General features: G+C 38.5%; 1 protein-coding gene across 4 annotated transcripts in view; it reads right to left on the bottom strand.

Moving 5' to 3' along the window:
• Positions 1–466: 466 nt before the first annotated feature.
• Positions 467–13,891, bottom strand: part of ets1 (v-ets avian erythroblastosis virus E26 oncogene homolog 1) — a 38,373-nt gene continuing 24,948 nt past the window's right edge. For 3 of the 4 annotated variants that reach the window (XM_040130908.1, XM_040130907.1, XM_040130911.1), the window contains 7 exons: positions 12,869–12,988; positions 11,843–12,043; positions 11,455–11,532; positions 10,768–11,013; positions 9,074–9,334; positions 4,152–4,270; positions 467–3,774 (listed from right to left, as the gene is read on the bottom strand). In XM_040130908.1, the coding sequence (XP_039986842.1) occupies positions 3,559–3,774; positions 4,152–4,270; positions 9,074–9,334; positions 10,768–11,013; positions 11,455–11,532; positions 11,843–12,043; positions 12,869–12,988 (1,241 nt within the window). In that variant the 3' untranslated portion in view covers positions 467–3,558. The remainder of the gene's footprint in view (positions 3,775–4,151; positions 4,271–9,073; positions 9,335–10,767; positions 11,014–11,454; positions 11,533–11,842; positions 12,044–12,868; positions 12,989–13,891) is intronic. The other variant, XM_040130909.1, reaches the window with a different exon arrangement.

Raw genomic sequence — 13,891 nt, 5'->3', positions numbered from 1 at the left:
AGTTAGGGACTATTGCAGAATCAAATGTTCATTGAAACCATTTATCATGTGTATATGTATCTACTGCGTCTGTCTATCTATCTATCTAACAAAAAATAAATTCAGTTGATAATTTTCTGTATTTGTTATTAATACATGTTCTTTAAATGTCTCTGATTACTCTTAATGTTGAGCTAAATCATACAGAATATGCTTTAGGAACCTTGAGTTTCACCTTGAGTTGAGAATCAAAATCATGTCTTAGACCAGAGGACTTACTGCAGAATAGGTATAGAATAACACCATGTTTCAATATTAGCAAAACTAGTCTAGTATAATAGTATAGTATATTAGTATATAGCATAATCGTATTATAGTAGTTATATTAGTATGGTATATTAGTAACAATTTTTTTTAGTATCACAATAGTGTATGTTCATGGATCAAAACAGCAACACCACACACAATTATCAAGTCTTTGTTCACATATGTTTTATATCATTTGAAGTACATTAAGTACATTTTAGAAATAGAAGCTACAGTTTATAAAACCTTTCCAGCAGAAATCATTGATGGGCCAGCATCAGCCTTTTTTCTCTAGCAGACAGGTGTATTTTTCTATATAAAAAAAAAGGATAAAAAAGAAAAACAAACAAACAAAAAAAAGACCAAAACAAAAAAAATCGCTACATTATTTTGTCCTGCGCTACCTTAAAATTCCCATGAAAGCACCAGCTGTCTGCATCTCTTGTCTTTTATAAAATATAAATTATTGAAAAATATTCAAATGTTTGTGAACTAAATACAATAAAAATGATCTCATAAAAAAAATACAGAGACACTATAAAATATACAAAAAAACAACATCCAAAACAAAAAACGGTTTTTCCTTCTGAATCCATTCTGAGATATGCATATGCCACAATTGGTATGTATACACTTGCCTGACTAAGGTTCATTAATACATAAGACCTGCAGTAATCTCTGACAGTTAACAACAGTATATTTTCCTGACAAAATAATTTTTAAAATATTAACATTTTAAATGACAGAACGTTTTCTTTTAGCACACTGATCTTATGAAGTCAACGACACTAACATTTTGATCTTGTGTTGGGAAAAAAGAAAACTTTTTTTTTTTTCCCAGGGCATTAGCAACTGTTACAAATATATTTAAAAATCTGTAAAGCTCTCTTTAACATAAAACACTGACATCAGAAAAAAAAACAACCTGAACAAAAAACAGTGTTTTGAAACCTTGACGCCAACATGCAGAAAAGAATGAAAATACAGTGAAGCTTGTTACTAATTAATTTGTTGAATTTCTTTGTGACGGATGACAAGCATGGTTGAAGGCTTGTGAGTCAGCGCTCGATGACGGTGGACAAGCTTGTTACCAATTAAACACTATGAACATATACAGCATCTCTTTTCTTCACTCAGTGGGAAACCCAGATCAGCAAAGGCGTTTCTCTTTGTCCTAAAGCTGTGTGCTTTCCAACATATTAACAAAAGATAAAAGAAAAGTCAACACTGAAAATATGAGAGATTTCTGGTCCCTGTCTTCCAACATTGTGGACGATACGTGAAGCACCGTGGCCATAGACCTCACATGGGTTTTGGTTATTATTCCTGCTTTGTCTCTTGCTTATTTGTGTAATCTGGGTCTCAATAAAGCATTATGAAATACAATCTGTACAAATAGACATCTCAAAAGCTATTTTCATCCATATGGGTAACATCCAGCCACTGTAAACAATAACATTGTATTCTAAGATGATTTTCGACTTTGGCATTTCCCATAAGGCCAGTGTACAGCCACTGTTCCCACTGCTGGGGAGGAAACTGCTGCCAATTTGCTCAAATGTAACCAGTAAATCTCTATGCATGTGTTTTGAGCAAACTACACAAATATGGGTAGAATCATACATGAGTTACTCACTATGAACTGAATGTTATTTTGTTCAAGGATAAGTAACACACAAAATCACAAATTAAATACAAATGTCTGTCACTAGTCCTTTACGTCTCTATCTGCATTCAGATTTCAGGGGAAAGCGCCATCAAACCTTAATGGCGGTGGCAAATTAAATACACAACCCATGTAATGCAAACCTCCAAGCAGTGCCAACTTGCATCATTTCTATCATTTTCTGTCAGACCTCACAAGTGATCATTATCTTCATGATCCACAGACTCCTTTCAGTCACCTTCATCTATCCCATACAGCTTTTAATTCTCTCTAGTCAACATTTTTCTATTGCCTGTCCCTTTTTCCTACACTGTACCTTCACACTATACTGCAGCCACTTCCCTATGGCCAAAATGTGCTGCATAACAAGAGAAAAAAATAATCCGACATTCTTACAATTTTTGTAAAATCACTCCCTCAACTACTTCACTTGTGATTTTTATTGTACAGACAGACACATAGACTATTCAAACACTTCTAAAGCAATGCTAACATGGATAGTGAACCGACAAACTATGCATCTAATCTGCACATTAAACAACTCTTCTTACCCAAGAGTCCTGAATTTCCCCACAGATTGTCTACAGTTTGCTAATACTGATGGTATATGCAAAATGCATAAGTTTCAGTCACAATATGTGTCTCTAACAAGGTGGCAAACATGTACGTAAAGGTGAAAGCGTCAGTTTCAAAAGCAACGGCTACTTTCAGTTGTCTGTCTATCAGACACTCTGGGTATGAGTAATCTCACCAGATCCTCACACCCTGTAAAAGCACAGGGCCAGTGTCTGTAGTGTTGTCTGATAACCAATCAGCACATTTCAGTTAAAGGCTCCTAAAGAAGAGAACATTTAAACTTGGCATCGAATTTTTGGTTCCACTGTGATACCTTCATTGACAACATAAGAAAAATAATCTTTCCAATATATGCCTGGCAGGTAGGTTTACACTGGGTGTTCTCAACATCAATAATACAATACTGGCACAAGCATACGCTCCTTAAACAACAAATTATAAACGACAATTTTTGGTACAAGCTGAAAAATCTCTCCTTACCAAAGAGAAACAGTGAACATATATCTAAATATGAAATGAAACCTTGCTCAGTTTGGTTTTTTTAAATTTTGGCAACCATTTTCTTAGCGGGAACTTTCTGCCCGCTCTCTTGTTGCAATGAAATAAATCATTTTATTTTACTCTTTTTCTCTCTTTTTCTCTCACACTTTCTGCCTTGGTCCTCTTGTCTCCCCACTGTGCTACTTAGGCAAAATGGAACCTGAACTCTACCCGATAGCGCTCCATCTGCCTTGAGCTGCTAAATAATACCAGTATATATCACACATACGCACGCTCACACACACATGCGCGCACACACATCTCAACTGCAACAGAGTATGAATACAGGCTTTTGGGTTGTGCCTTCTTTTTAAAACATGGTCTGAGAGACAGGAGCTCGAAGTTGACAAAGACCACAGTTAGTCATTTAAAACATTTTGGTCCCCAAAAAAATGGTTTACAAATGCTATCAAACAGTTAAGACCACTTTATGAGCCCCAGTCCATGTGGCTCCTTAAGGTTTGTCTTCACTTCCTTTTTCATCTTTGCTTTCACTCGTCCGTATCAGGCTTTACGTCCAACATTGCATGCAGCTCCTCAGGAGTGTACCCCAGCAGGCTTTTTAAGTCACAGACAAAGCGGTAGACGTAGCGTTTCCCCGATGTCTTGTGGATGATATTCTTGTCATAGTAGTAGCGCAGGCCACGGCTCAGCTTCTCGTAGTTCATTTTGGGCTTGTTTTTCCTCTTACCCCACCTCCGAGCAACCTAAAACAATACAAGGAATAAGATGATCAAGAAGTGGCATAAACACTTAGAAAATCATATAATAAATGTGTAACAAATTAGTTCAGTTTCATATCAAAGCCACATTAAAAAAAAAAAAATCTGGTAATCGTTGGTAAATGTAATCATTTACATTTACATACAAGTGCAGTACTTTGGTTTTCAGTATTACTAAGTCATTTTGAAATGAATCACTAATGACGTGAAACCTGTAAATTTAACTCTTCCAAAAATATTAATGGAGCCAAACAAGGCATGCAAACATTCTTAAAAGGTAAAACGATATCATGTTCATCTGGTTAACTACTTAGGACCTCCCAGCACGTGTGCCAGTGACCAGTGGTGTCACGACCCCTCACCTCATCTGGGTCAGAAAGCTTGAACTCCCAGCCGTCACCAGTCCAGCTGATGAAGGACTGGCAAGACTTGTCGGTCAGCAGCTCCAGAAGAAACTGCCACAGCTGGATGGGGCCGCTGCCTGCAGAACAGATGTGAGAGGGAGAGAAGGTGTGCATTTACAGAAGAGCTGTTTACACTGAAAAGACACTTTATTGTTGATGTGAAAACAGGTAGTGGGGGGGGTTATTTAGCAAAGTGTGAGCTCTGGGCTAAGATATCAAGATCCAGATTGAGGGTACACTCAAGTTCTGTCCTATCGTTAGTTCAGTGTTCCAAAGTACTGTATTATATATAAAGACACAGTAAATTGCATATACATTATGGTTTGTTGATGCTGAATGAAACCCAAGAGTGGTAAAACACACATTTGGGAATAGGAAGATTTCCAGTAGAAGAGTTTACAAAAGTGAGACACATTGCATAACTCTATGCAGAATCTACATACTGTTGTTGCACAGCATAAAACATATAAGGGATTGAAAGTACAAGGTAAAAAGGAGGAATGCATCTCTACAGTGGATATTTCTGCTATGTGTGAAAGTGTTAAATACTCATGCCAATTATTCACTCATGTCTGAAGAGGGACAAAGTAAACCTTCTAATCTGGGTCAGACTGAAGTACAGCAATGGAACCAAATGTCCTCCTAAATACAACAGTCCCATTCATCATGTATTCCCTTGTCTGCCGGTTGCCCTGTGCAGTATGTGAATCTAGAGTCTGAGTTCCATACTGATGAAATCACTAGTTTAAAATAAGAGAGGCTGCCTTCAGCAACACATCTCAGAGACTTGAATACAGACTGTGTGTGTGAGAGAAGGAGAGCAGTTACTAAGTTTTCTGTAATGTTATAATGGAGTTTTCATGACTGAAGTGTAATATAATAACCTGGTTAAACCAAACTTCAGAGTTATTACAAGAGTTTATTACATCTCATGGAAAAATTGGGGAAAGCAGAACAAAGACAACCAAAAAGAGGCTGGTTTGGTCTCTGAACTAGATTCACAGAAGAACACTTTGATCTTGTGGTTTTTCAGCACATACACTAACCCACCCACTTTTGAGGCTTGCATGTTGAAATCACACCTGCCTATGCAGCACACCGCCTCAGCAAAACCAAAGGTAAGCAAAAGTTAGCTCTCTCAAGTGCCTCCGAAGACCAATATACCCTTATACAACACAAACAAAAGCCTTCAGGGAAAGAGGCGTGTGGGCTGAACTGAAATGGCGTTTGACGGGGCCTCTTTGCTCCCGCTAGGATTGGAGAAGGTGCATGACAACAGCCACCCCAACTTTGGAAAATGAGTGACTCTGCAACACTGAGTCTCTTTCAGACAGAGTTTTGACTCGCATTCCAAAAGTCTGCTACTGTAACAGCGAGCCCTCATAAGGGTAATACATTGCCCGTTTACCAGCCCCCATTGCTCTCACGGTAGACTGTAGGCGACACTTTGACCAAAAAAAAAAAAAAAAATTTCCAAAATATGTTATAAGTCTCCATGCACAATGGGCTTCATTGAAAAAGCATACAGTGTGGCAAAAGGGTAACGGACTCACATTCAAAGCAGTGTTAATTATTTGACCTGTGGCACGCTAAATGAGTCTTGAGATTATGCAGCTATAAACAAGAAAGCTGGGTTGTGACTGGGGCTGCAACTGCAGATTAATCTATGGATTATTTATGGTCAATGTAAAAAAAAAAGAAAAAAAGAAAAAAGACAACTCAAAGGTATTCAAATCATGATTAGCATATTAGAAACTGTTGGAATCAGCTAATCTGTAGGGTTTTAACTCAATAAATCAATTGAATGAAACAATGAATAATCAATTGTATTACCAATTTTTAACCACTTGACTGCATATAGTGGCAATGCAAATAAAGTCCCTTTGTGTGCATTTGTATGTATGTACTTGTGAGACTGAGAGAAAGAGGAGAGACACGAGACAAGTATCATGCTACAGACAGTTTACCATCTTGTGAGGCTGCCTGATGTTACCGTAGGCAGAGGTGTAAATGGAGAATTGTCACAGGAAACCACGGAGATGACAAGAGGAGCTTTACTTATCTCTCTTTAGCCTTATCAGGCTCCCTGTCCTCGCTACGAGTGTCACCTGTCACCCCACGACTGGGACAGGAAGCCGAGCAGAGCAAACTGTCAAGCTGTCACAAACATCAATTTGGAATTTTACAAAAGCTTTTTTCTTTATTTTGAGATTTGATTTTTTTTTTTTTTTGAGGTTTCTCTCTCTCTTGCTCTCCCTTTCTTCCTCTATTTCTTCATCCACCCACACATATGCACATGGGCACACACATACGAACACTAAAACAATGCTTCCATCTTTTAAGTACTACACTCTTCATACACTGCCCCTAATAACAGCTAGGACCATAGCGGGCTGCTCGACATTTTCCTCTTTCAGGGAAATTGGGGTGTTTTAGCATGATTTTTATTTTCTTCTTTCCCTTTTCCCATTGTATGAAAGCTCAGAGAAAGCACATTCTCCTCAGTGAGAATAAATTACTATGTATTAGACTGGAAACACTCACAAGGCTTTCACACATGAGCTCTTTGGAGTCATCTGTGGTTTCTTAATAACTGATACATGTCAGACGTCACAACTGAAGCGGTAAATGGAGTCAGAATGTCATGATGTACATCTGCAAAGATGGTGGAAGATGATATCTCCACATGCTTAGGTTTACATTTAGATATAACACAGATTTCAAAGTCCAAGCACATATCATAAAGGGAGATTTGGTCGTAGCTTGTTTAAAAACTCCTCAGACTAAAATTTACACAAAGGATTAAGAATCTCTCTAGGAAATCCAGACTGTTTGGCCATGACTCATATTTATATCTTTACTGTATCAGCTTATGCATCATATTTATTTTTATGCATTAACTGTAAGTTTCTTGGTTCAGTCCACTTTTATCAAATGGGGTGCCGGGAGCAACACAACCTCTAATGGTCACTAGAACGGTTTTAGACTGTGTCTTAGTCTTCATTATTTGATTATAAAGTACATTACAACATCTTTCCAACATCATTACGAATGAATGACTCATTGTTCCATATGCGGCTTTTGAACTAATAACCATAGAAATGACCAATTAACTTGCACATACCAACTTTGGGACAGTCTGTTGAGATCTGATGTATGCATTGTTAGTGACGTTGGAACTTTGCTTGGAGTTCCCCTTTTCCAATGCTGGCAACCTCGCGGCCTTGTGACTATAATTTAAACGTGGCTGAAAAAGTCCCAAACTCTTTGGCGTTGGAGGCAATTCACTGTCTACAGTGTAACTGTTCAACTCTCTTTACAATTCAATTTTTTAACAGTAATGTACTGTATGTCATAAAGACTCATGTCATAGTTGAACTAAATCCTTTACTAATGCCCAAAAAGGTTTAATATGCATTTTCTTATGCAACACATGATTTGTTAATCATAGGTTTATGCAATATTTAACATTAAGAGTCAGTTTACAGAATACCAGAAAAGCCTTAAAGTTATTTATATCAATTTCCTAGGTTCATTTAGTTATAGGAGCAGCCCAGTGTTATCAAACACATCTTGGTAAACTGTTAAGAGTAGTAACAGTAGCAGTTTTTTCATGCACCTTTTTAAACCAAAAACCATAACAAATGCTAAAATAGTGCATTTGCTTTAGAGGAGCTTGCAAATATCTCCAAATCTTATTGAACTCGGAAAACATACATAAACCAGCTCTTTGAGCATGTACGAGTATGAAGATGCTTTACGAGATGAAGAGATAATTTTACTCGGTGTTATGTGCAGGGGCAGGCATAATTTCTATGTTTCAGCGTTGCTAGGACGACCTAGAAAAAATAGGTTTAGATGCAGGCTGCAGATTACAAGGAGGTAGATGATAGGTGAAGAAAGAACAAAAAAGTGTGAGAGATAGAGAGAAGAAGAAGAAGGTACGAGCGAAATCTGTTTTGTTTCCTGTAATTTGCCTGATTCGTGCTGCCTGGGTAAAAGGTGTTTTTTTGTTTGGTTATTTTTAAGAAGTGCAATAAGGCACCTCCATATCCGGGGCTTTTGCAGAGCATCAACAAGTGTGTTACAGCTGCACTGAATTTTGTTTCCTTAGAACTATTGGAAGGAATTCTGCATCATGTGAGAATATTTCCCCCCTAAAAAAGAATAATCATGCACTTAATAGTTTGGGTTTTATTTGCCCTGACTGAGATGTTCACCACTAAGATTTCTGCAATACATTCTGCGAATAAGACATGTTCACCTTCAAACCGAGCTTTGGTGTCTTTATGTTTATAGAGATGAATGATTGCCTAGGCAATGTTCAAGGCTATGGGATTTTTTTTCAGTATGTAATAGAGTGAATGTCAACAAACTATACATTATATAATATTTTGAACCTAGAAAAACGAGACAATCTCTTAAAAGTCTTCTGATTGCATGCAGAGACTACAAGGAATGATCATAAACACCAATATTATTCGTTAAATGTAGTCCTTACTGTGTTATAATAATAATAATAATAATAATAATAATAATAATAATAATAATAAAGACTACAAGAACTATTGTAAATAAACTATTGTAAATAAATAAATAATATTGTTCTACATTTTGTTATGTTCTGTAACTATTAAAATTTGTAATGGATACATTTCCTTTAAGGTATACCAATATCTGGGTCCGGTTGTGCATGCTGGCTGACTTAAAGGCACACTGAACAGAGCTATGATTAATGTTATTGGTTACCCTGCGCTTTTCCTGCTATGACATTTTAAAATGTCTGCTGTGAAAAAGGTTTATAAAACGCTGCAGCACTTTTCGCGGTAGGAGTCTATACAAAATTATAATGTATAAAGTATGACCTCTAGACATCTTACCTGTGTATCCTGCCAGTGCCGCTGCTGGGATGACAGGTTTATCCTTGCTGAGGTCTGAGCGCTCCCTCACATAGTCTTTGAAGGTGCCCTTGGGCTTGTGGCCGTGCAGGGCAGTGGGATAGTCTTCTGAGTCAAAGCTGTCATATGAAGGTACCCGCTGCAGGCTACTGAATGAAGACTGGCTGCTCCAGGACTGGGTCAATCGGTCACAGCTTTCAAAGCTCTCAATGCTCTCAAAGGAGTCCTGGCCACCGAGCTTACCTGAGAGGGAAGGACGAGAATTAACTTTTTAAATTGAAGGTGTTACAAAGGAGTAATCTGTATATTGTAAGTTTTATAGCATATCATACTTTAAAACGCTCTTTAATAAAGCCTGAATTTGTATTGTGTATGACTCTGTTGCTATGCATTTTCTCGAAAAAGTAATTTCTAAAAATGTATGTGTAGCTTTTTTTCAGTGTGATACTTCGGTGCATGAGAATGTAAATTGTTACACATTTTTGTAGCCTTTGACAAAGGAGCAGTGTGTATAAAAGTGATGTAAACAACACCTTAGTAGTAAATTATATTCATTCTCACTAAGCTATATTTCTCTGTACAGTGCCTCATCTCTCTTCATTTCACACGTCATTTCCCTTGTACAACCACCATTTGAGTTTGATTTTAAATGGAAGACAATCACACAAATTGCCCTGCTATTTCTGGCCTTGGGAAAGATAAGAGGAGTCTCTCAATGGTACGTCATTAACAAATGACAGATAATGCAGTGCCTCGATTGATGCTGAAAATCTTCAACTGCTGAAATTGAAGCCACATGTGGATATCAGTTGTGCTATAAAATACTTTCCCACGTTGGGAGAGCTAAAAACCTTGGTATGTGTGATGCATGAGGACTGGACCTCATACCTTGCAGGCAAATGCTTAAAGCACCGTTGGGGGGTAAAGGCGCTTGTATAATGCACTTGGCACATGCTATTCATTTATACAGCTGGGGACTTGGGAGAAGAAAATCCTAGCTTTGTGACTATAAATGTAAACCATGCTGCTAATTCCTCTGTAAACTATCACTGGGAGAGAAACAAGCCTGTGTATTCAGAAAAGCAGTTTCATGAGAAAACCCCACGCTTTCTAACTGAGGATGACACCTCTATCTCCTTACTCAGAAACTTAAGGTTGAGTCAAGGAAAAGAGGCCAACAGAAACAAAAAGAAAAAAATTCTTGAAGGTTACACCACTTGAACTGTTTTACATAAAGGACAGGCGGCAAGAAGCGAACACGTTGTGGCTTTGGTTTGTGTATCACTTTGACAAAAACAATAGAGTTTTCTTTTTTTTTTTCCAAACCCAGTCTAGAGTGTGAGGCAGGTTCACTTGAACCACAAACCAAGCAGGGGACCTGCTTTTCTTCTCTTCTAATACATACACACAGATGTTGCATGACAAGATTCTGGTAGCTTCAGCACAATAACATGCATTCATACACCCACAGAAACACTCAACATTTAGATGCACTTGCACAAACACATGCCTGCACTTGTGGACACATTTATCAAGCACTTAATCTAAACAATCTGTTGAATACAACATAAATGCAGCAAATCTTCACTGCAATGCTTCTCCAGACTAATCCTATAATCTTAATATCCTATCAAATCACAACTTTATTCTTTCATATCTAGTATGCGACCACTCACCTCTGCTGAGGCGCCCCACACACATGTTGTCAGGGGACACCACCTCCTGCTTGACAGAAAAGTAGTCCCCCTGCAGCGGGTTGAGGGGCGTGTCCCGTAGGATGACAGCAGGATATTCACTCTCATACTTGAGCGTCAGCAATTCCTCTGAGCTGATGGGATGAAGTGTCTGGTAGGACTCTGTGATGAAGCCGGGCTCTGAGTATTCAGAAGGAGGGACACACTGAGCATGCTCAACACCATAGCCTGGAGAAATTAAGAAAAAACGAGTGTAGACAGAAAGCAGAGAAAGAAAGCAAGGAGCAAAACAGAGGAGGAAAAGATCGATATTATGAGAGTGGAGTCATTATACCTCTTGTGCTGGAATGCTGCCCAAATGCTTAGTGTGTGAATAGTCCATAAGCCCAGCCTTGAGTGCACAAGACGAATCTTGTACATTTTAGGCAAGATTATTGATCAGGCCTAATATCAGCAAAACTTACAGTGATGCCATATTATTTTCTACGAGATACTGTATGGTCAATATATACCTACACCTGCAAAGCTTCTCTAGGGATCAATATCCATTTTTAGACTACACTAAACACTAAATGCCAATCCTTTTTTATTCACAACAATAAACCTCTTTTTGCATTTACATTTATATTCTAGGCAGAGGGATTAACAAGGAGAGTGATGAGTACTCACTGACAAAGTAGTCTGAGGTATAACGGGATTCCTGGAAGTTGGAGGTCAATCCATTGATGGGATAATGCTTTGTGTCCTCTTCATGAAAAATAGATCGAGAGTGTCAATGACCTCGTCATTGATTTCATGTATCATGTAACTGCATCCAGCATTATCAAAAATTAATGACCTGGGCTAAACTGTGTCTTCCTGTTTGGCTCCAGTATAGCAAATGCCAACAGAGTCCTAAACTGGTGTAAGCAGTGACATCACCCTGTTTGGTCTGAGTGAGTTTTTCTCAAATATAATATGTCTCTTAGCCTGTAGTCTGTATTAAAACTTACTTATAACGCACAAAAATACCCGAAAATCAGTATATTAACTTGTCTTTAGATTACTATGGCCTTACCTTTTTGAAGCATTTCTAAATGTTCCCAAAGGATGTCACCCACAAAGTCTGGTGCTAAGTCCAGGAAGCGTTCCTTCCCCATCGCACACAGGCTGGCTCCGTTCATGCAGAATTTGTCAAAGTCAACGTTCTTCAGACTGAATTCGTTCACTGTCCATGTTAACCACTCAGCCACATGGTTTTCTGTCCACTGTCTGGGATCTGAAGAGGATCAAAATTTGTGATTGTTGTATATATTGTTAGACCATTTGGTATTCTTTTTTTTTTTTTTTGTTAATGTAACTTTAAGTATTATAGGATGCATTAACGCTCTACTTGCTGAGGTGCATATGCTACACTTACATATTTATTCAAACATTCACCTTGACCTGTGACTGATATGACAATACAGTTTAAATATTCACTTTTCTGGTTCACTTTTCTGCACTGTGACCTGCAGCACATCACATAGTGTATTAATTTCTGTTTTCACTGCCAGAAATCTCTGACCTTTGGTTATGCTGCCAACTTTCACACTGTCTGTGTGGTAGATATATCTACCAATAGCGAGTCAATCAACAGCAAACAGGGAGGCAGCACTGGATGTAAACAGCAGTGGTAATAACAACCCAAAACCATAGTTTGCAGGATCATTACACAGAAAGATACTGAATGTCCTGCTGCTTCCGAACAACATGAAAAGGCTCTGCGTTCAGCCTGAAAGCTAACTCACTGTTTTACTGTTTGTCTCTGTGTCTAGATTCTCTGAATGTTGCAGTCAGTGAGTCTGCCTGGACTGAAATGTACTTTAATGTAATGCCATTTCTGGAATAACTGAGTTTCTTCTGCTTTTCAGTGAATCCTTCTAAGAGACAACTTCACTGAATGATCTAAAGCAGGCTATGATGTCAAAAAATCTAATGAATGTGCATCCCTGACATGGGACATGTTGAAGTAGTTTTGAGGGCTCGTGGTTAATGATAAGATTTAAGTTCCCCAATGCAAATGTTACGGACTGACAAGAATACAAGCAGCTTACAGTCCTACCTTTGGGAATACCCAGTCGCTGCTGTTCTTTTGTGAAGCCACTGAAGGTGGCCTTCAGAGCCTGGGACATCATCTCTTTACTTCCTGGAGTTAGCAGGGGGACATCTCCACACTCCGGATCTGCCAGTGACAAATTACAAAGAACACTGATTATGTTATTATTTTGAAAAATATCAATATCTATTTCATTTGGGGTTGCAATTACTAACATGCTAATATTATATACTGCTTCAATAATTATTGACAACCCAAGCTAAAACGATGTATCCTGTATTGCATTTCATTCCAATAAAGCTTACTGAATGGAAAATTGAATTGAGACGGGGAGAGGGTGGGAAAGAGAGAATTGTGAATGTGGTTCAGTTAGCTATTTACAGAGATACACACATGCACCCACACGCACACAAACAAAGTCAACGCAGTTGGATCTGATCGTGATTAATAACATGGCTCAACAATTACCTCCAGTCTAGACAGACACTGTCTCCATATCAGATCCAATCTATTTAAACAAGAGCTGTCACACCGTCAGATTTGTTCGTTTTAAAAAGGAGGTAACACTGCATGTGCACTATTTTTGCAGGCAATACATGTGCACATTTCAGTAGGCTGAATAGCAGATAGTGGAAATCAGTGCTGTTTATAAACAGAATTTAGTGCATAGTGAGTTGGGACAGTTGTCATGCAAGTGGCTTTTCAACTGTTTTTGTCTACACTTTCTGGGATTTCAGACAGGGTTCTAAGGCAAATCCCACTAATCTGGCATTAAAATAAACACAAGTTTATTTGCAAATACCACAAACACTAATCTCTCTGCTGCCCGCGCATCCCTGGTGTGAGAGCAGCGCCTGGTGCCCATCAGTGACACCATGACCCCTGCTAGCCCTCCTACCATGCTGCCCCTACACAGTGGGTCTACTGTCACCGGACCAAGCATGGGGTCAAACATTCTGAGAGGTCAAGGGTCGGGGGAAGAGGTGATGATGTCACTGTGGCTGCTGGCGGGTGGCTAGGAGAGATGGG

This window comes from Xiphias gladius, chromosome 7 (assembly GCF_016859285.1).
Source record: "Xiphias gladius isolate SHS-SW01 ecotype Sanya breed wild chromosome 7, ASM1685928v1, whole genome shotgun sequence".
In the NCBI taxonomy this organism is placed as follows: Eukaryota; Metazoa; Chordata; class Actinopteri; order Istiophoriformes; family Xiphiidae; genus Xiphias; species Xiphias gladius.
This window is presented reverse-complemented; position numbering and strand designations above follow the sequence as displayed.